The sequence below is a fragment of the Oncorhynchus masou genome, chromosome 5 (assembly GCF_036934945.1).
Source record: "Oncorhynchus masou masou isolate Uvic2021 chromosome 5, UVic_Omas_1.1, whole genome shotgun sequence".
Classification (NCBI taxonomy): Eukaryota; Metazoa; Chordata; class Actinopteri; order Salmoniformes; family Salmonidae; genus Oncorhynchus; species Oncorhynchus masou.
Genome location: NC_088216.1, coordinates 67,562,808 through 67,586,500, shown reverse-complemented (window position 1 = coordinate 67,586,500; position 23,693 = coordinate 67,562,808). Strand labels below are relative to the sequence as shown.

Sequence of the window (23,693 nt, the reverse complement as noted above, 5' to 3'; positions counted from 1 at the left end):
CTACTTATCTTTCACGTATGATAATGTTGAAGAACAAACTGTGTCTTTGCATAATATGATGATGTCTATGTGTGTGTGTGTGTGTGTGTGTGTGTGTGTGTGTGTGTGTGTGTGTGTGTGTGTGTGTGTGTGTGTGTGTGTGTGTGTGTGTGTGTGTGTGTGTGTGTGTGTGTGTGTGTGTGTGTGTGTGTGTGTGAGAGAGAGAGAGAGAGAGAGAGAGAGAGAGAGAGTTGGGGAAGACATTTAAAGAACTCAATTACTTTCAATTCTAAATGTAAAGATCCTCCAATCCTCATTTGTGAAGACACAGTCAGTGAGGTAGAATCTGTAGAATAGCCCGAATAGGCTTCATGTGGAGTAGCTTGAAGCCCTTTGAGCTTAACTGTGGTGTCTATAAAAAGGACCCACTGTAGGCTAATGTCAGGAGGAGGATGTAGCCTAATAAAGTGACTATCATTAACAGTCAATTATGCCATTATAATGTATTTTTAACTTGAATGTTGACATTTCTCATTGCTTATCCAGCTACTACCTTCATGGTTTCTTCATGGAGAACTGCAACACCACCACCAGCAATCATAATTGAAGATGTTTCCCAAGTAATTGCAGTGATACCACAATAATAAGTCAATTATGTCTGTCAAGTCACTCTCTAAGAAACGGGAGTGGCTTGGTTGAGGGGCGTGCTCCAGTAATGGAGCCTACCTATTCACTAAACCCGCCCCAACATCGGCAGTCTGGTGCCTGCAGTGTAGCCCACCATAGTTGTCTGTCTGTAGCCTACAACCGGCCCCTCTCTCTGCAGTATGCATGTTCGCCAGGGGATCCGCGAACCGCTCACGACCCAACGCACGTTACCGGTGAGAAACCCCCCAGCAACCAAGAGTCAATCATAATCGATTTGGATGTGGCAGATGCACAATCACTTGAGAGTTGGAATACGTTGGAAAGCCCGAGTGACCGGAGCAGCTGTGTGCAAGAGGAATACTTGTATTCGGGGGTGCTGCTCTCTACTTAACGTGGACAATCATGCATGTGCTGTTTTGGGGACTAGGGTTTCTGCTATTTCTCCCTGACGGTTTGAATGTAGTGTTATCAACAGAGAAATCGCTATTGAATTCAAGAAAAGGTAAAGTATTTCGACCTGCCCCAAAAACAGTTTTACCCTGTGATGTGTTATTTTGTAACCGGCAGATGGAGAATGAATGACTTTTTTCAGGATCAGCAAAGCACATGACTTACAATACATGTATAATGGTCTTATGTTTCTTGAATGGCTTCATTTCACAGGGCAAACGTAATTAACTCATATAACATTATTATTATTATTGTTATTATTTATTATCATTGCTTATGCTATAGCCGTTATACCATGGCTTTCTTCACCAGCTAAAGTGTCCGAGCAGCTTGGCGCATACGAGATTGTAACTCCGGCGCGAGTGAATGAAGCCGGTGACAATTTTCCCACGAGTGTGCACTTCAAACGGAAACGGCGGAGTGTGCACGATATCCATGGCAACCCCTCTGATCAATGGGACTCTCGAACAATCCATTACAAAATATCTGCTTTCGGACAGAGCTATCACCTCAACCTGACACTCGAGTCCGGATTTATTGCTCCGCTATACACTGTGACAGTACTAGGAGCACTTACCGATAGTAACATCACGGATTTCACACCGGGGGTGGAGGCGGAGGAGGATACGGAGTATCAGCATTGCTTCTATAAAGGACATGTGAACGCTCAAACGGAGCACACCGCAGTCATCAGTCTCTGCTCTGGATTGGTGAGTCCAAGCACTTTGAGTTGCCCTCCCTTGATACAGTGTGCTAGAATGTTTCTCTCGTCTGCACTATGATAGGCGCACATGTTGTATGACTAGATATGATACTGTAATGCCAATTGTTTACTATGCAGCTGTTCACATAATAATACTATGGCAACATGAGAACATTTCCCTGGCAACGGAGTGCATTTCTACTTCTTCACAAAGCGTGCCGGTCCAGCTTTGTGGATTTGTGTTCAACATGCAATTGGTGACTGTTAGTAAGAATAAGGCATTATGTTAGCTCTTGTATCCCTGACAATCTAAAACGAGCTGCATAGATAAATAACGTCGAGCATAGAAGTCCTCTCTCTTGTGTTCATCCACTGCATCCAATCATTCACCCTGCATGCATGCTCCTCCGGTTGCTGGTGACGTCCTACGCACAATAGTGAAGAGGGAGCGCCAGTGGTGCTGACGTCATCACGATTCAGTCCGACTCCGAGCATAAACTCCATCCATGCATGACGTTGTGGAGTCGAACCAGTGGTGGAAAAATTACCCATTTGTTATACTTGAGTAAAAGTAAAGATACCTTCATAGAAAATTACTAAAGTAAAAATTAAAGTCACCCAGTAATATACAAATTGAGTAAAAGTCTAAAAGGCCATCATTATAAATAAGAATTTGTTCTTAACTGATTTGCCTAGTTACATAAAGGCTGATTAAAAATTATATATATATTGGTTTTAAGTATACCTAAGTATCAAAAGTAAATGTAATTGCCCAAATATACTTAAGTACCAAAGTAAAAGTATACATTATTCAAAATTCCTTATATTAAGCAAACCAGAAGGCACCATTTTATTTTTGTATTTAATTACCAACAAAGCATGCATGTTTAGTGAGTCTGCCAGATCAGAGGCAGTAGGGATTACCAGAGATGTTTTCTTGATAAATGCGTGTATTGGACAATTGTTCTGTCCTGCTAAGCATTCAAATGTAATGAGTACTTTTGGGTGTCAGGGAAAAATACATGGAGTAAAAGGTACAGAATTTTCTTTAGGAATGTAGTGAAGTAAAAGTAAAAGTTGTCAAAAATATAAATAGTAAAGTAAAGTACAAATACCCCCCAAAACGACTTCAGTAGTACTTTAAAGTATTTTTACTTAAGTACTTTACAACACTGAGGAGAAGTCCCCTAGGGATACTTACAGATTGATAACAGTTACTAACTAACTGCCTGATGTGAACATCATTGAGGTCATCACAAATCAAAGAAATGGGGCTTGCCTGCACCATAGGCCTAGTTGGTATGCTTGTGGATATCATTTCACATTGAAAGAAAGCTAAGTTAATGTTGGTCTGGGTGTGATTCAAGCCAATAAAATGCACTGTTAAAAGGTGAAAATGATTAAGCATTTATAGTCTATTTATTCATACATCCAAGTCTTGTAAGTTGCTCTGGACCTAGTCACAGGGAAACAGTCAGAAGTAGATATATGCACACTGATCAATTATGAATCATATCCACTTACCATGAATAAACCACTTTCTCATTTCAATTCCACTTTGCATTTTAATATTAAATGAGTCATCATCATCCGTCATAATGAGAGTGGCTCCCACAACTACATCAATACTTAGTGTTGTCGTTATACAGTATCTTGTTTGCATGTGAGCACAATGGTGAATATTCCCGATGGTCATTACATTTAGCATAACTACAGTATATTTATGAGATTTCCTTTTCCCTAATTTGAGGTGGTTTCAATCTCATACATAAACAATGAAATGCATTTTCATGGAGAATAAGGTTCACTCTGGGCCACCCTATTGGTTGGTAGCATTACCCAGTGCAGCATTGTCCAACTCAATCTAAATTAGAAATGAGTGCTGTTCCACATTGCTTAGCTTTGTACTTTGCTTGTCTGGTGTATCTTTGACCTCCAAGTTCGCTAGTAGTGCAGCCTGTGCTTTGTGAAATGCAACAAAGCTTCCACCAAGTCTACCAACTGTGCCAAGAAACAAACCAAAATAGTTGCATTGTTTTCTGATAGGGAAAAGGAGAAGAATGAGGCCTATGATGCCTATCTTTTTCAGGGACCATTTTACTAATATGCATGCAAATACATGTATTTCAACACATTCTCATCAAATGAATAGCTTAGTAAAAAAAGCCTAGCCAATGGGGCCGTGGCAAGGAGCATTTCAACTAATCTTTGCTTTGGACTGTGTCCATGCAGTACGAATGCACGCTCCAATGTTACTGCAGTTATTTCAAACAATTCTGATTCCTCCTTTTTTATCCCCCTCAGTTTGGCACTTTCAGGTCACCAGAAGGGGAGTTCTTTGTGGAGCCCCTTCACAGCTACAATGGAGAACACTATGAAGAAGAACACACCAAACCTCATATTGTGTACAGGAAAAGGCCTCCAAGAAAGAGGCAGCCAGGGAGGACACTGCTTGTGACACATCAGGTACAATGAAATGATTAGAGGAGAGATGCGATGGAGATTTTTGTTCTGATGCTTTTTTTGAGAGAGAGAGAGAGCGCGAGAGAGCTGAATCAATTTCATTACGTAAGCCATTTGATCAGCTGACAGACTCAACCTTCACCTGGTGTCTGATGGCTCTGAGTGGAGAGGAGAAGAGAGAGGATGGGACTCCCTATTTAAGCTGCTAAATGTGTAAACAAATGTGTATGTGTTTGTGTCTCAGTTTGCCTGATAACACACCCCTCGTTATCCAGACTAACAAGTTCACACAGACATAAGCAAGGAAGGATAATCATTGTCTCTCAATTACAGTATTATATCCCAAAACTCCAGTATATGATTCGCAATAGGAACTTATTATAGTCATTTTACAATTACAGTCATGACCAATGACCATACTACTGTGCTTGTTTAGACTTTGGTGTAAAGCAGTGGCATCATTTTGCTCATAGAACTGAGAAAACACAGTAAAAACTTTTTGAAGTTGTGAATGAATGTTGTAAATCAAATCAAATCAAATCTTATTGGTCACATGCAGATGTTATTGTGAGTGTAGTGAAATGCTTATGCTTCTAGATCCGACGGTGCAGCAGGTAAAATCTAACAATTCCACAACAAAACCTAATATCTAAAAAATTACACAACAAAACCTAATACACACAATCTAGTAAAGAAATGGGATAAGAATATGTAAGTATAAAATATATGGATGAGCAGTGACAGAGCGGCAATAGATAGTAAAGAATAGATAGTGAAGGATACAGTATACATTATATACATATGAGATGAGTAATGTGAGATATGTAAACATTCTTAAAGTGGCATTATTAAAGTGACTAGTGTTCCATTTATTAAAGTGGCCAATGATATCAAGTCTGTAGGCAGGCAGCCGCCTGTCTGTGCTAGTGGTGACTGTTTAACAATCTGATGGCCTTGAGATGGAAGGTGTTTTTCAATCTCTCTGTCCCAGCTTTGATGCACTTGTACTGACCTCACCTTCTGGATGGAAACGGGGTGAACAGGCAGTGGCTCGGGTGGTTATTGTCCTTGATTATCTTTTTTGCCTTTCTGTGACATCGGGTGTTGTAGGTGTCCTGGAGGGCAGGTAGTTTGCCCCCGGTGATGCGTTGTGCAGACCGCACCACCCTCTGGAGAGCCAATGCGGTTGTGGTCGGTGCAGTTGCCGTACCAGGTGGTGATACAGCCCGACAGAATGCTCTCAATTGTGCACCTGTATAAGATAGTGAGGGTTTTCAGGTGACAAGCCACATTTTTTCAGCCTCCTGAGGTTGAAGAGGCACTGTTGCACCTTCTTCACCACACTGTCTGTGTGGACTATTTCAGTTTGTTGGTGATATGTACACCGAGGAACTTAAAACTTTACAACTTCTCCACTGCTGTCCCGTCTGTAACGGCGTTCGTCTGTTGAAGGAGGAGCGGACCAAAATGCAGCGTGGTGGTTACTCATGTTCTTTAATGAAATTGAACGAGACATGAAATAACTTGACATACAAAACAACAAACGGAACGTGAAAACCTATACAGCCTATCTGGTGACTACAAACACAGAGACAGGAACAATCACCCACAAAATACTCAAAGAATATGGCTGCCTAAATATGGTTCCCAATCGGAGACAACGATCACCTGTCTCTGATTGAGAACCGCCTCAGGCAGCCATAGACCATGCATTACACCCCCAAGACAAAACACACCACAAAAACCCATGTCACACCCTGGCCTGACCAAATAAATGAAGACAAACATAATATATTTTGACCAGGGCGTGACACCGTCGATGTGGATAGAGGGGTGCTCCCTTTGCTGTTTCCTGAAGTCCACGATCATCTCTTTTGTTTTGCTGCTATTGAGTGAGAAGTTATTTTCCTGACACCACACTCCAAGGGCCCTCACCTCCTTCCTGTAGGCTGTCTTGTCATTGTTGGTAATCAAGCCTACCACTGGTGTGTCGTCTACAAACTTGATGATTGAGTTAGAGGCGTGCATGGCCATGCAGTCATGGGTGAACAGGGAGTACAGGAGGGGGCTGAGAACGCACCCTTGTGGGGCCCCAGTGTTGAGGATCAGCGGAGTGGAGATGTTGCTTCCTACCTTCACCACCTGGAGGTGGCCCGTCAGGAAGTCCAGGACCCAGTTGCACAGGGCGGGGTCAAGACCCAGGGTCTCAAGCTTAATGATGAGTTTGGAGGGTACTATGGTGTTGAATGCTGATCTGTAGTCAATGAACAGCATTCTTACATAGGTATTCCTCTTGTCCAGATAGGATAGGGCAGTGTGCAGTGGGATGGCGATTGCATCGTCTGTGGACCTAATGGGGCGGTAAGCAAATTGAAGTGGGTCTAGGGTATCAGGTAGGGTGGAGGTGATATGATCCTTGACTAGTCTCTCAAAGCACTTCATGATGACAGAAGTGAGTGCCACGGGGCGATTGTCATTTAGTTCAGTTACCTTAGCTTTCTTGGGAACAGGAACAACGGTGGCCATCTTGAAGCATGTGGGGACAGCAGACTGGGATAGGGATTGATTGAATATGTCTGGAAACACACCAGCCAGCTGGTCTGCACATGCTCTGAGGACGCGGCTAAACATGCCGTCTGAGCTGGCAACCTTGCAAGGGTTAACATGTTTAAATGTTTTGCTCACATCGACCACGGAGAAGGAGACCCCACAGTCTTTGGCAGCGGACCGCGTCGGTGGCACTGCATTGTCCTCAATGCACGTAAATACGTTTGACATTTTTCTAGATGCAAGACGTCGATGTCCGCGACGGTGCTGGTTTTCTTTTTGTAATCCGTGATTGTCTGTAGACCCTGCCACATATGTCTCGTGTTTGAGCCGTTGAATTGTGACTCCACTTTGTCTCTATACAATTTGCTTGTTTGATTGCCTTACGGAGGAAATAACTTCACTGTTTGTATTCTGCCTTATTTCCAGTCGCCTTGCCGTGATTAAATGCGGTGGTACGTGCTTCCAATTTTGCGCGAATGCAATCCACGGTTTTAAGTCACAGTGAGTACAACATCTCCTATACACTTCCTTATAAACTCGCTCACCGAGGCAGCGTATACGTCAATGTTATTATCTGAGGCTACCTGGAACATATCCCAGTCGACTTGATCGAAGCAATCTTGAAGCGTGGAATCCGATTGATCAGAACAGCGTTGGATAGACCTAAACACAGGCGCTTCCTGTTTTAGTTTCTACCTATAGGAGGGGAGCAACAAGATGGAGTCATGGTCAGATTTGCCAAAATGAGGGTGGGGGAGGGCCTTGTATGCATTGTGGAAGTTAGAGTAGCAATGGTCAAGCGTGTTACTCGCTGGTGTACATCAATCGATATGCTGATAGAATTTAGGTAGCCTTGTCTCAAATTAGCTTTGTTAAAATCCCTAGCTACAATAAATGCAGCCTCAGGATATATGGTTTCCAGTTTGCATAAAGTCCAGTGAAGTTCCTTCATGGGCAGATATAAGAAGTGGTGAGTGGTTCTTTAGCGACTGACATACAGTATCTGAAAGACAATGTAACTATAACCAGTCATTCTTATGATTTCACCATCCTTCAGTCAAACACATTGTGGCACAGCAATTTCACATGAACAACTGATTACACAGAGTTGTATGCAGATGCTATGCACACCACAAAGCAGTATGTCCAAAAAGTCAGAGGTTAATCAAGTTTTCAAGTGCAAAGGGCAGGATATTGATGTATTTTGTCTAATTACCTGTAACTGGGTACTTTTTCACCTCATGCACAGGACAACCATTTTGGAAGTTCTTCCTAGTATCGCCAAATCTCAGTTTATTCCTACAAGTTCCTGTTGACTCTTGTACTTCCTGTGATCATTTGATAAGAAAACACGATAGGTACACTACCATGAAGACTCTGTGTAAATTGTATTGTAGGAAAGTGATGCCAACTTCAAACATTTAAGTTTTAATTACTATGAAAATAAATCTGAAGGATGTTGAGTAATATGCAAGACATTTCACTGCTCATAGGTGTGGTGTGTGTGTCTGTGTCTGTGTCTGTGTGTGTCTGTGTGTGTCTGTGTGTGTCTGTGTGTGTCTGTGTGTGTGTGCGTGCGTGCGTGTGTTACATCTCAGATTTTATGACCTGAAAATTAATTTTAGTTCATATATGTTTTTGAAAAAGTGGGTATGAAAACAGTGGCTTGCGAAAGTATTTACTCCCCCTGGCATTTTAAACATTTTGTTGCCTTACAACCTGGATTTTTGGCCATTCTTCAAGGCAAAACTGCTCCAGCTCCTTCAAGTTAGATGGGTTCTGCTGGTGTACAGCAATATTTAAGTCATACCACAGATTCTCAACTGGATTGAGGTCTGGGCTGTGACTTGGCCATTCCAAGACATTTAAATGTTTCCCCTTAAACAACTCAAGTGTTGCTTTAGCAGTATGCTTAGGGTCATTGTCCTGCTGGAAGGTGAACCTCAGTCCCAGTCTCAAATCTCTGGAAGACTGAAACAGATTTCACTCAAGAATTCCCCTGTATTTAGCACCATCCATCATTCCTTAAATTCTGACCAGTTTCCCCTGTCCCTGCTGATGGTATTCTCGGGGTGATGAGAGGTGTTGGGTTTGCGCCAGACATAATGATTTCCTTGATGGCCAAAAAGATTCATTTTAGTATCATCTGACCAGAGTACCTTCTTCCATATGTTTGGGGAGTCTCCCACATGCCTTTTGGCGAACACCAAATGTGTTTCCGTATTTATTTGTTTTCTGGCCACTCTCCTGTAAAGCCCAGCTTTGTGGAGTGTACTGATTAAAATGGTCCTATGGACAGATACTCCAATCTCCCCTGTTGAGCCTTGCAGCTCCTTCAGGGTTATCTTTGGTCTCCTTGTTGCCTCTCTGATCAATGCCCTTCTTGCCTGTTCCGTGAGTTTTGGTGGACGGCACTCTCTTGGCAGGTTTGTTGTGGTGCCATATTCTTTAAAAATGTTTATAATGGATTTAATTACATTTAAATTTAAGTCATTTAGCAGACGCTCTTATCCAGAGCGACTTACAAATTGGTGAATTCACCTTCTGACATCCAGTGGAACAGCCACTTTGCAATAGTGCATCTAAATCATTTAAGGGGGGGGGGTGAGAAGGATTACTTATCCTATCCTAGGTATTCCTTGAAGAGGTGGGGTTTCAGGTGTCTCCGGAAGGTGGTGATTGACTCCGCTGTCCTGGCGTCGTGAGGGAGTTTGTTCCACCATTGGGGGGCCAGAGCAGTGAACAGTTTTGACTGGGCTGAGCGGGAACTGTACTTCCTCAGTGGTAGGGAGGCGAGCAGGCCAGAGGTGGATGCACGCAGTGCCCTTGTTTGGGTGTAGGGCCTGATCAGAGCCTGGAGGTACTGCGGTGCCGTTCCCCTCACAGCTCCGTAGGCAAGCACCATGGTCTTGTAGCGGATGCGAGCTTCAACTGGAAGCCAGTGGAGAGAGCGGAGGAGCGGGGTGACGTGAGAGAACTTGGGAAGGTTGAACACCAGACGGGCTGCGGCGTTCTGGATGAGTTGTAGGGGTTTAATGGCACAGGCAGGGAGCCCAGCCAACAGCGAGTTGCAGTAATCCAGACGGGAGATGACAAGTGCCTGGATTAGGACCTGCGCCGCTTCCTGTGTGAGGCAGGGTCGTACTCTGCGGATGTTGTAGAGCATGAACCTACAGGAACGGGCCACCGCCATGATGTTAGTTGAGAACGACAGGGTGTTGTCCAGGATCACGCCAAGGTTCTTAGCGCTCTGGGAGGAGGACACAATGGAGTTGTCAACCGTGATGGCGAGATCATGGAACGGGCAGTCCTTCCCCGGGAGGAAGAGCAGCTCCGTCTTGCCGAGGTTCAGCTTGAGGTGGTGATCCGTCATCCACACTGATATGTCTACCAGACATGCAGAGATGCGATTCGCCACCTGGTCATCAGAAGGGGGAAAGGAGAAGATTAATTGTGTGTCGTCTGCATAGCAATGATAGGAGAGACCATGTGAGGTTATGACAGAGCCAAGTGACTTGGTGTATAGCGAGAATAGGAGAGGGCCTAGAACAGAGCCCTGGGGGACACCAGTGGTGAGAGCGCGTGGCGAGGAGACAGATTCTCGCCACGCCACCTGGTAGGAGCGACCTGTCAGGTAGGACGCAATCCAAGCGTGGGCCGCGCCGGAGATGCTCAACTCGGAGAGGGTGGAGAGGAGGATCTGATGGTTCACAGTATCGAAGGCAGCCGATAGGTCTAGAAGGATGAGAGCAGAGGAGAGAGAGTTAGCTTTAGCAGTGCGGAGCGCCTCCGTGATACAGAGAAGAGCAGTCTCAGTTGAATGACTAGTCTTGAAACCTGACTGATTTGGATCAAGAAGGTCATTCTGAGAGAGATAGCGGGAGAGCTGGCCAAGGACGGCACGTTCAAGAGTTTTGGAGAGAAAAGAAAGAAGGGATACTGGTCTGTAGTTGTTGACATCGGAGGGGTCGAGTGTAGGTTTTTTCAGAAGGGGTGCAACTCTCGCTCTCTTGAAGACGGAAGGGACGTAGCCAGCGGTCAGGGATGAGTTGATGAGCGAGGTGAGGTAAGGGAGAAGGTCTCCGGAAATGGTCTGGAGAAGAGAGGAGGGGATAGGGTCAAGCGGGCAGGTTGTTGGGCGGCCGGCCGTCACAAGAAGCGAGATTTCATCTGGAGAGAGAGGGGAGAAAGAGGTCAGAGCACAGGGTAGGGCAGTGTGAGCAGAACCAGCGGTGTCGTTTGACTTAGCAAACGAGGATCGGATGTCGTCGACCTTCTTTTCAAAATGGTTGACGAAGTCATCTGCAGAGAGGGAGGAGGGGGGAGGGGAGGAGGATTCAGGAGGGAGGAGAAGGTGGCAAAGAGCTTCCTAGGGTTAGAGGCAGATGCTTGGAATTTAGAGTGGTAGAAAGTGGCTTTAGCAGCAGAGACAGAGGAGGAAAATGTAGAGAGGAGGGAGTGAAAGGATGCCAGGTCCGCAGGGAGGCGAGTTTTCCTCCATTTCCGCTCGGCTGCCCGGAGCACTGTTCTGTGAGCTCGCAATGAGTCGTCGAGCCACGGAGCGGGAGGGGAGGACCGAGCCGGCCTGGAAGATAGGGGACATAGAGAGTCAAAGGATGCAGAAAGGGAAGAGAGGAGGGTTGAGGAGGCAGAATCAGGAGATAGGTTGGAGAAGGTATGAGCAGAGGGAAGAGATGATAGGATGGAAGAGGAGAGAGTAGCGGGGGAGAGAGAGCGAAGGTTGGGACGGCGCGATACCATCCGAGTAGGGGCAGTGTGGGAAGTGTTGGATGAGAGCGAGAGGGAAAAGGATACAAGGTAGTGGTCGGAGACTTGGAGGGGAGTTGCAATGAGGTTAGTGGAAGAACAGCATCTAGTAAAGATGAGGTCGAGCGTATTGCCTGCCTTGTGAGTAGGGGGGGAAGGTGAGAGGGTGAGGTCAAAAGAGGAGAGGAGTGGAAAGAAGGAGGCAGAGAGGAATGAGTCAAAGGTAGACGTGGGGAGGTTAAAGTCGCCCAGGACTGTGAGAGGTGAGCCGTCCTCAGGAAAGGAGCTTATCAAGGCATCAAGCTCAATGATGAACTCTCCGAGGGAACCTGGAGGGCGATAAATGATAAGGATGTTAAGCTTGAAAGGGCTGGTAACTGTGACAGCATGGAATTCCAAGGAGGCAATAGACAGATGGGTAAGGGGAGAAAGAGAGAATGACCACTTGGGAGAGATGAGGATCCCGGTGCCACCACCCCGCTGACCAGAAGCTCTCGGGGTGTGCGAGAACACATGGGCGGACGAAGAGAGAGCTGTGGGAGTAGCAGTGTTATCTGTGGTGATCCATGTTTCCGTCAGTGCCAAGAAGTCGAGGGACTGGAGGGAGGCATAGGCTGAGATGAACTCTGCCTTGTTGGCCGCAGATCGGCAGTTCCAGAGGCTACCGGAGACCTGGAACTCCACGTGGGTCGTGCGCGCTGGGACCACCAGATTAGGGTGGCCGCGGCCACGCGGTGTGGAGCGTTTGTATGGTCTGTGCAGAGAGGAGAGAACAGGGATAGATAGACACATAGTTGACAGGCTACAGAAGAGGCTACGCTAATGCAAAGGAGATTGGAATGACAAGTGGACTACACATCTCGAATGTTCAGAAAGTTAAGCTTACGTAGCAAGAATCTTATTGACTAAAATGATTGAAATGATACAGTACTGCTGGAGTAGGCTAGCTGGCAGTGGCTGCGTTGTTGACACTACACTAATCAAGTCGTTCCGTCGAGTGTAATAGTTTCTACAGTGCTACTATTCGGGGGCTAGCTGGCTAGCTAGCAGTGTTGATTACGTTACGTTAAAAGAACGACAATAGCTGGCTAGCTAACCTAGAAAATCGCTCTAGACTACACAATTGTCTTAGAACAAAGACGGCTATGTAGCTAGCTAGCTACGATCAAACAAATCAAACCGTTGTACTGTAATGAAGTGAAATGAAAATGTGATACTACCTGTGGAGCGAAGCGGAATGTTGACCGAGTTGTTGAAGTTAATTCGGTAGACGTTGGCTAGCTGTTGGCTAGCTAGCTAGCAGTATCTCTTACGTTAAGGATGACAAATAGCTGGCTAGCTAACCTCGGTAAATTAAGATAATCACTCTAAGTCTACACACTCTAAACTACACAATTATCTTGGATCCGAAGACAGCAAAGACAACTATGTAGCTAGCTAACACTACACTAATCGAGTCGTTCAGTTGAGTGTAATAGTTTCTACAGTGCTAGTAGACGGTAGACGTTAGCTAGCTGCTGGGCAGATAGCAGTGTAGACTACGTTAGGACGACGAATTACGATAATTACGCAATTATCTTTGATACAAAGACGGCTATGTAGCTAGCTAAAAAGAAATTGCTAAGATTAGACAAATCAAACCGTTGTACTATAATGAAATGTAATGGAAATGTAATGAAAAGTTATACTACCTGCGGACCGAAGTGTAGATGCGACCGCTCGCTCCAACCCGGAACCGGAAAAATGGTGCTCTTGGGATGTTCAGAGTTTCTGATATTTTTTTTATAACCCAACCCTGATCTTTACTACTCCACAACTTTGTCCCTGACCTGTTTGGAGAGCTCCTTGGTCTTCATGGTGCCGCTTGCTTGGTGGTGTCCCGTGCTTAGTGATGTTGCAGACTCTGGGGCCTTTCAGAACAGGTGTATATGTACTGAGATCATGTGACACTGATTGCACACAGGTGGACTTTATTTAACTAATTATGTGACTTCTGAAGGTCATTGGTTGCACCAGATCTTATTTATGGGCTTCATTGCAAAGGGGGTGAATATATATGCACCCACCACTTTTCCGGGGGGGTTTCATTCTTTTTTTTCTCATTTCACTTAACCAATTTACACTATTTTGTGTATGTCCATTACATGAAATTCAAATAAAAATCCATTTAAATTACAGGTTGTAATACAACAAAATAGGAAAAACTTCAAGGGGGATGAATACTTTTGCAAGGCACTGTATAAGACATTGTGCAAGCTTTTACAAAGACCCTTTGTAGCTCTGGATTTTCAAAAAGGTTATATCTTTCAGTCTGATAAGAATCATGGGTAGCAGAAACAGCTCAACTTTTGTGCTAGACTGGGTCAAAAAGGAGAGTGGAGTGGTATTTGTGCTACTCCATTACATTTGGTTGTCATGTCAAGATTACAATCATACTCAGAAGTCACCCTGAGTCATCCTTGGTGCTCCTCCTTGAGATGTTGGGGCGTTGCCCCATCTTTGGTGCTTGGCCAAGTGCCAGACTTACCTAAAGTGAATGCAACCCACCCCCTCATCTCTCCTCCTCTCCTCTCCACTCCTTCTCTCTCCATGCCCATGGCCCTCAACACATTTGTTTTGTCTCATTCATTCAGCAATAATATACAAACAGCAGTAGCATATTCACTTTGTATGCATTCACAAGCATCCCCTGGCAGTAGCAGAAAAACTGTGCTTTCAAGTAGGCTTGAGAGGTATACTGTATATACTGTATATCGGGGGTACTTTGAAATACTGACGTTATTGTTTTCAATACCGTCAAAACAATTGATTTAAAAATCAAAAATGTATTGTGGCCATAAAAAAGCTCTGGGAATGTGTGCTACTCCACTGCTTATGACTATAAGTTAACTATCTAAGATTTGCCAAATAAATTATCTCCTGCTCAGGGCTCCAGCTATGCATTTGGTTTGCTAACTTGCTAGTTAAATGGCTAGCTTGTCAGATCAAGCTTATTGGTTTCAACAGAGACAATCAAGTCCTTCTTGTATCAAGATCCCTGCTGCTAACATTTTTTTGGTGCGTCAACACAAATGAAAGAAAGAAATACCGCCCCTTGTGTGCACTGCCGTTAATACAGTAGAGCCCAGTATGGGACAGGAACGGATACCACTGAACCCTACTTTCTAGGAAGAGAATGACAGTTTATTGTCTGATAAATGCAATAGCCTGTCATACAAGCTTGTAGTATAAGCTTGTGTTTTATATTGGGAGTATTATTTTCATCTGACCATCTCTTTTCCAGGACATAAACACAGACACAAGAGGAACAGGGACAAGCTGAGGAGACGTCCGATGGCCAACAGCAGCGACATGCTGAATGACCTGGAGAGCCTCTCTGCCAATCCCCTCTCCAGATCAGAAAGAGAGAGCAGCAGACGGCCGGCTAATGAAAGCAGCGGGGACTCAGGACCTCACAGGAGATCAAAGCGCTTCCTCTCCTATCCCCGCTTTGTAGAAGTCATGGTGGTGGCAGACAGCAAGATGGTGGAACATCACGGGAGCAACCTTCAGCACTACATTCTCACGTTAATGTCCATCGTAAGTTCTGCTCAGTTAACCACCCTCCCAATGGCCAGCCAGCCTTTTTGATTGTAGGGGAGTGTGGCTGTATTCTGTTGTGTCCCAAGCCATGGGCAGCAGGTGGAGGGCTCAGAGGGTAAGGCCCATGGCAGGAGTAAACAAACATGCTCGAACGGTCAGGAGAGGGGCAGCATGAGGTTTACCTGTCTGACAGCTTTGATGAAAGTGAAAAAATAAGCTCAGGTATGTCACACAGATGGCATATTCCTGGCCACTTCATATAAAGGCCTCCTCAGGAGTCTATGGCTGAGAACCTAGGGGTTAGCTAGCCTGGCCTATCTTCTGATCTTGGCAGTCTGCATTCGCTACAGGATCTGAGTGCAGCCATAATACACCTCTCAAACAAGACAACGAGACCAGGTTTTCTTCCCCTTAAAACTGCATGTTGATGTTGAATGTCTGAACCACTGATTGAGTATACTCCTAAAGGGTTTGATGAATGTTGGATAATGAAATGTATTGGATGTAAAAAAAAAAGAAACGGTAGATTTTTCTGTCTATAATCTTTCCCTTCAGGTGTCTTCCATCTACAAGGATCCTAGCATTGGAAATCTCATTAACATTGTGATTGTGAAGTTAGTCATAATCAACAATGAGCTGGTAAGATTACAACACTAACTCTAATCCTAATCCTTTTCAGAGAAATACAATGCATTGCAGTCATTCATCAGCCCCAGAAGCACAATACAGTACTGTAAACCTCTCCCTTGTTCTCTCTACTGTAGGATGGCCCTACCATTTCCTTCAATGCACAGACCACTTTAAAGAACTTCTGTATCTGGCAACAGAGGAAAAATCACCAAGATGAGAACCATCACTCCCACCACGACACAGCCATTCTCATCACCAGGTACACTGTCACTGCTACCACGACACAGCCATTCTCATCACCAGGTACACTGTCACTGCCACCACTACACAGCCATTCTCATCACCAGGTACACTGTCACAGCTACCACGACACAGCCATTCTCATCACCAGGTACACTGTCACTGCCACCACTACACAGCCATTCTCATCACCAGATACACTGTCACTGCTACCACGACACAGCCATTCTCATCACCAGGTACACTGTCACTGCTACCACGACACAGCCATTCTCATCACCAGGTACACTGTCACAGCTACCACGACACAGCCATTCTCATCACCAGGTACACTGTCACTGCTACCACGACACAGCCATTCTCATCACCAGGTACACTGTCACTGCCACCACTACACAGCCATTTTCATCACCAGGTATGCAGTCACTGCTACCACGACACAGCCATTCTCATCACCATCTCTCGGGGTAACGGCTAAAGTATTGTGTTGACAGTCCTAGCTTCGAGCCACGGTTGGGGCTACCCCCAGAAGTCGCTGTAATATGTTGTATTTTATTTATTCTCTGGTGTGCAATGGGATTCTGGGGCGTGAAACCAGTGACATAACTTCCATCTGTGTGTTCTTCACAGGCAGGACATCTGTCGAGCGCGGGACAAGTGTGACACATTAGGTAAGAGGAGCTCTCTAGACACATGCAATATAGACTGCAACATAACGTTTGATTGGTGACAGTTTCATAATAATATTGATGTACTTATTATGATGCTGCTTTTTAGGGTGCTAATGACAATGTAATGATGATGAAGGTGATGACATTGCTCTAATAACAAATATGATGATGATTATACTCTTGGTTTGCAGGGCTTGCAGAGCTGGGTACAGTGTGTGATCCATACAGAAGTTGCAGTATTAGTGAGGACAATGGACTCAGCACTGCATTTACTATCGCCCATGAACTGGGCCATGTGTGAGTACACTGGCCCCGGCACAGACCAGCTGCTAATGTTAACCCCAACCAGCTCAGTCAGTTAACCCTCTGTGTTATCAATCTGCTGCCTAAAGGATGAGGTTTAGTAGTTAGCTTAGCAATCAGCCAAACATTTAGGTTTATTGATTGTGGGTTAGAGGGTTAGACCTGTGTGTTGTGGTGAATACATGTTCTCAATTGTGGTTTGGCCCCCTGACAGATTCAACATGCCCCATGATGACAGCAACAAGTGCAAAGAGGAGGGGGTTAAAATACAGCAGCATGTGATGGCACCCACACTCAACCACTACACTAACCCCTGGATGTGGTCCAAGTGTAGCAGGAAATACATCACAGAGTTCCTTGAGTATGTAAAGGACATTGTTTTCTAGTATAGACATTCATGTCATTATGGAGACGTGTTATTGTCGATATCGTTAGTAGCACCAGGCTCTTATCGCAGTAAGGGTTAAATGACCAGTCAACTATTCAATCAAAACTGGTATCTGGACATTTCTGGGTTAAAGGGAAACAATATTACTTCTGTCTTGTGAGTGTATGTTTGGAATTTGTAATACTTCCAGATATGTTTGTTTGTAGAGCGCCAGGTATTGTTTTCATAGCAATAGCCTTGTAGTACTGTACACACATTACAGTAGTGGTTCTGTTATTGTACAGAATACTGCCTGTCCACCTGTACTGAGTGTGTTTTCTGTCTGCTTGTGTCTTTGTTTTTTTTGTTTTTTCTTGAAGTCATTTTATTTTTATTTCTTAATAGCACAGGGTATGGAGAGTGCTTACTTGATGAGCCCATTTCTAGGCCATACAGTCTGTCACAGCAGCTGCCTGGACGGATATACAATGTCAATAAACAATGTGAATTGATATTTGGGCCGGGGACACAGGTGTGCCCATATATGGTAAGAGAATGCACCATGCGTAATTAAAATGTCATGTTTTGTACGTTGGTCTGTCAAAGACAAGAAAGTACCCAGACACTCAGTTCACTGTCTAGTCCTACATTACTGTAGTCTATGGCTCCAGATATTCTATACTAGAGTCACCTTAATCTGTTATGTATTATCAAATTGCTGTCCCAGTTGGCTCTCAGCTAGGCATTCTGCATGTGTTAAATATTTTGTTTACATGCTACACCTCCTGTGAAGCCCTGCAAGCCACTTGGCTTGATGTTTCTCATGGATTAGTTTCAGGTTCTGTTTAAAGGTAACACACCTTGTAAGAGATACAAGAGTATACAGCACGGTGTCTGTGGATGGGGCTGAGGCAGGGGAATGGTAACAGTGTGTGTTCTCCAGGTCCAGTGCCGCAGGCTGTGGTGCACCAGCCCAGAGGGGGCCCAGAGGGGCTGCAGGACCCAACACATGCCCTGGGCCGACGGAACAGAGTGCTCTCCAGGAAAGGTAAGTAGCAGAGAGATCTACCACAATATATAGGGATCTGACAGGGAGAAGGAAGAAACTGGACAGATTGTGATAATTGGAAAGGGTGAGATAAAGAGAAAGATCAAATTAAAAGTGGGAAAATATGAGAGACTAGCACCAGATACTTATGTAGTGTGTACACAGAGGGAGAGAGAGAGAGAGAGAGATTTAATCAAATAGTTTAATTTGCCTGTGCATGAACATACAAACACACTCACATACACCCCAAGCCAGCTTAATCACTATGCCTATCACTATGGCATACTGGAAATGTTCAATGTTATGAACTGTCAAAAACACCCCATAAATAACCACAAAGGAAACTTTGATTTGAACTTTTTTTGTTTCTGCTGCTATTTGAATGATTCACGACTATAAAATCTGTTATTATTTAATCAAAAGCACAAATTTCAAAATAAAACAACAAGTTCAGAGAAGCCTGCCACAAAATCAATCTACCAATGACAACTCGATATAAACTCATAATTGAACATGAGTGGGGCGCACGTGGTAGTTGCTCCAAATCCCTCATTTGTTCAAACATATTTGGATCTTGGGTTAGGATGGATTTGTTTTCTCCAGAGCTGGTATTATTATGAGGCAGTAATAGGCTTATGGTAAGGCTGTGAATAGAGGCTTGGGGAGATTTCCCTATCCATTACTGGTTTAGTGTTGCTTCTAATTAGGCCCTCTACCAAACTCTTCACTTCCTGGCTGTCTGACATAAAAGAGCTGAGGTCCCACAGCACACATGTTCAGAGCCTGCTCTGTTTACACATTGTATTCCTGCACACAAACCAACCAACCTGCTCAACCCCTCAACATTGAGGCTGCCGCCTTTTACGATGCAGTTGTTGTTGCCAATGAAAATGGATCCTCCGCTATAACCTGAAACATATCTTCCCCTTTGAGTTCACTTACCCTCAGACAGACACATTTATAATGGATGTCTTTTTGGGTTCCGTCTTTTTCCATTCCTTTTGTAATTTTTCCCAGATTAACATCAAAGGAGGTTGTGAAGTACTTTCAGATAGATGTGTTGCCAGTGTGCGGGCTAAGGTTTCATTATCTCATGCTCTTCTTCTCCCCTCTTCTCTCTCTCTCCCCTCTCTCTCTCTCTCTCTCTCTCTCTCTCTCCACAGCACTGTAAACATGGCCAGTGCATTACCAAAGAGCACGATCCCACGCCAGTGCAGGGGGCGTGGGGAGGCTGGTCTCCGTTTGGCTCCTGCTCGCGGACGTGTGGAGGGGGCATCAAAATCGCCGACCGCGAGTGCAACCAACCCATGTAAGCACAGCCTTTGTAGTCATGCACATCTACTGGACTGTGTCTCCCTTGGAGCTGCCGTGGTCAATGTACCATACCATCAAGGCTCCTTAAATTAATTATTTCCATATCAATCCTAAAGTACAAGATTTGACTATGTATTTATTTACCACCTTCATCCAGGCCCAAGAACGGGGGGAAGTACTGTGTGGGGCGCAGGATGAAGTTCCGCTCATGTAACTCAGAGCCCTGCTCCAAGCAGAAGAGAGACTTCAGAGAGGAGCAGTGTGCAGCCTTCGACGGCCGGCACTTCAACATCAACGGTCTACCTCCTAATGTGCGCTGGGTACCCAAGTACAGCGGAAGTAAGAACATCTTCTCTCTCTTGACACCTTCTGGTTTTTACCACTTTCTAACACAGAAAAAAATCTCTATATGTACTGGACTGTTTAGACCTTTAGAAATGTGCTGTAAGTAAACTAAGGCTTCCTGTAGATGTGCTCAAAGCACTCTGAGTGCTCAGTGAATCAATGTGATCCAGCTTGAGGACGCTAAGTAAACGTGTTAGAGCATCCATATGGTTGAATTCATTAGCCCCTTTAATGTGGTCAGTGGACTGTTTTCACCATTCCCCTTTCCTCTCCTGTTCTGTAGTTCAGATGAAGGATCGCTGTAAGCTGTTTTGCAGGGTGGCTGGCAGCACCGCCTACTATCAGCTCAGGGATCGGGTCATCGATGGCACGCCATGTGGCCCCGACACCAACGACATCTGTGTACAGGGCCTGTGCAGGGTGAGACTGACACACAGCCTTTAACAGCTTCAGTCTGACAGCTAACCTAATATACCATTCATAACAGTAATAAGATAATGACATTATTTTAAAATGTGAAGAATATTGATCACAGAGGTCGCTATTAGAGGGAACTTGAACTAAACCCAACTATATCAGAATAGAGTTTCACTTTGGTGCTGTTTACGATAGAGAATTCCTTTCAGATGTGTTACACTGATATGGACTTAACACACTTAACCGGGTTAGGTTCTGTGTATTAGGCAACTATTTTCTTAGGTCATATGGTTTTTATCGCTGCAGGCTAGCAGAGTACAGTACAGGATTTCATAAGAATGTCACTACTCTAGTTACATTATCTCACAAATACTAAAATCCTAGCTGCATCAATGTTTATCAATGAGAATCTGCCAAGCAAATTAAAGTGAGAGTGATGAGTTTTATGTTGTAGCACAAGTTGGATATTTATCCTTTCCTGTCCTATACCCCCCTTTCCCTCCCTCTCATCATCTGCCTTCTCCTTTTCTTCCTCCTCCACTTCCTTCTCCTCTTCCTCCTCCACTTCCTTTTCCTCATTAACCACCTCTCCATTCTCCTTCTCATACCTGTGCAGCAAGCGGGATGTGACCATGTGTTGAATTCCAAGGCGAGGAGAGATAAGTGTGGTGTGTGTGGTGGTGACAACTCCTCGTGTAAGACCGTGGCAGGCACCTTCAACATGGTGCGCTACGGTGAGCCTAGGGCCAGTCGTGGTATTCAAACTATGTATCATCACAATAGCTGAAAAGGGTCACTGAAAGCTTTTCATTAGCCCATTATACACTACTGTTCAAAAGTTTGGGGTCACTTAGAAATCCTTGTTTTTGAAAGAAAATCACATTGTCCATTAAAATAACATACAATTGATCAGAAATACAGTGTAGACATTGTTAATGTTGTAAATGACTGTTGTAGCTGGAAACGGCTGAATGGAATATCTACAGAGGCGTACAGAGTCCCATTATCAGCAACCATCACTCCCGTGTTCCAATGGCACGCTGTGTTAGCTAATCCAAGTTTATCACTTGGACACAGCCCTTGGCCGTGGTATATTGGTCATATATCACAAACCCCTGATGTGCCTTATTGCTATTATAAACTAGTTACCAACGTAGTTAGAGCAGTAAAAATAAATGTTTTGTCATACCCGTGGTATACGATCTGATATACCATAGCTGTCAGCCAATCAGCATTCAGAGCTCGAACCACCCAGTTTATATTCTCACCCACTAACTTAGTCATGTCCACTCAGAGACGTTGAGTTGTCTTCTGCTTGTTGTGCTGCAGGATACAACGAAGTGGTGAGAATACCCAGTGGTGCTACAAATATTGATGTTCGTCAACACAGCTTCTCAGGGAAACCAGAAGACGATAACTACCTCGGTAAGACTCAGACTCACTATCAAGACACTTTTTTAGGGTCTTGTTGGCTGTTGAATGTAAACATGTCTACCTTTCAGAGGTGTCAAAATGATTAGTATTCTCTTCTTGAGCAGATATGAGATGGTTCAATGGCACCAGAAGGGGTGGCTGCTGTTTTACGGGATCCTAAACAATTGTGCTATTTTGTATGTTTTTTCACGTTGTTTGTAACTTATTTTGTACATAACGTTTCTGCCACTGTCTGTTATGACCAAATAGAGATTCTGGTTATCAGAACAGAGATTACTCACCTCGAACTGGACAAAGATTTTTTCTTTAATGAGTCAGATGGGAAGGATCCAGGTGCCTGGTGAGAATTTGCCAGCGAGTGTGTAACCCGCCTCTACCCTCCATTATATTGGCGTGCAATCATTGGAGCATAAACTGGATGTGGTCCGTTCGAGGCTATCCTACCAATGGGACATTAAAAACTGTAATATCAGGCCTCCCGGGTGGCGTAGTGGTTAAGGGCGCTGTACTGCAGCGTCAGCCGTGCCACCAGAGACTCTGGGTTTGCGCCCAGGCCGGTAGGGAAATCCTTGTCTCATCGCGCACCAGTGACTCCTGTGGCGGGCCGGGCGCAGTGCGCGCTAACCAAGGTTGCCAGGTGCACAATGTTTCCTCCGACACATTGGTGCGGCTGGCTTCCGGGTTGGATGGCGCTGTGTTAAGAAGCAGTGCGGCTTGGTTGGGTTGTGTATCGGAGGACTTTCAACCTTCGTCTCTCCTGAGGCCGTAGAGATGAGACAAGATAGTAGCTCCTAAAAAACAATTGGATACCATGAAATTGGGGTAAAAAAAAGGGGGTAAAATAAAAAAAATAAAAAAGGTAATATCTTATGTTTCAATGAGTCGTGGCTGAACGACGACATGGATAATATACAGTTGGCTGGGTTATCCATGCATCGGCAAGACAGAACAGCTACCTCCGGTTAGACGTGGGGTGGTGGTCTGTGTCCATTTGTCAATTACAGCTGGTGCGCAAAATCTAATATTAAATACGTCTCAAGGTTTTGCTCGCCTGAAGTAGATTACCGCATGATAAACTGAAGACCACAATATTTCCCTAGATAATTTGTATCTATATTTTTCATAGCTGTCTATTTACCACCACAAACCGATGCTGGCACTAAGACCACACTCAACGAGTTGTATAAGGCCATTAGCAGATAAGAAAATGGTCATCCATAGGCGGCGCTCCTAGCGGCCGGCGACTTTAATGCAGGAAAACTTAAATCCATTTACCTAAGTTCTACCAGCATGTATCATGTGCATCCAAAGAAAAAAATCTGCACTATCTTTACTGCTCACACAGAGACGCGTTCAAGCAAATCTAATGCAGGAATTACCAGTGACTCGCTCAATACGGAAGTGTTCAGATGATACAAATGCTAATCTAGAGGACAGCTTTCCTAGCACAGACAGGAATATGTTCCGGGATTCATCCGATGGCATTGAAGAGTATACCACATGAGTCACCAGCTTCATCAATATGTGTATCAATGACTTCGTCCCCACCATACGTACATACCCCGAAAGGGTAGAGCTGCCGCTTTCAAGGAGCGGGACTCTAACTCGGACACTTATAAGTAATCCCTGTAATCAATACAAGACTAAGTTTGAATCCTACTACACCTGTCAGGACCCGGTTACGAACCTGGGTCTCCGGAGTGAGAAACAGTCACTTAACCAACTGAGCCACGAATAGTCAGCAGAACCCAGAAGATGAGGCAGACACAGCCGGTGTATTTA

At 44.6% G+C, this 23,693-nt stretch overlaps 1 protein-coding gene across 1 annotated transcript in view; it reads left to right on the top strand.

Moving 5' to 3' along the window:
- Positions 1 to 785: 785 nt before the first annotated feature.
- The window catches only part of adamts9 (ADAM metallopeptidase with thrombospondin type 1 motif, 9), a 53,589-nt gene continuing 30,681 nt past the window's right edge, over positions 786 to 23,693 (top strand). The window contains 17 exon segments of the mRNA XM_064966539.1: positions 786 to 1,129; positions 1,390 to 1,787; positions 4,085 to 4,193; positions 4,196 to 4,246; positions 14,844 to 15,139; positions 15,698 to 15,781; positions 15,907 to 16,031; positions 16,643 to 16,683; positions 16,875 to 16,980; positions 17,201 to 17,347; positions 17,759 to 17,900; positions 18,297 to 18,401; positions 19,565 to 19,710; positions 19,873 to 20,054; positions 20,344 to 20,480; positions 21,094 to 21,211; positions 21,807 to 21,902. Coding sequence (XP_064822611.1) covers positions 1,030 to 1,129; positions 1,390 to 1,787; positions 4,085 to 4,193; positions 4,196 to 4,246; positions 14,844 to 15,139; positions 15,698 to 15,781; positions 15,907 to 16,031; positions 16,643 to 16,683; positions 16,875 to 16,980; positions 17,201 to 17,347; positions 17,759 to 17,900; positions 18,297 to 18,401; positions 19,565 to 19,710; positions 19,873 to 20,054; positions 20,344 to 20,480; positions 21,094 to 21,211; positions 21,807 to 21,902 — 2,383 coding nt within the window. The 5' untranslated portion in view covers positions 786 to 1,029.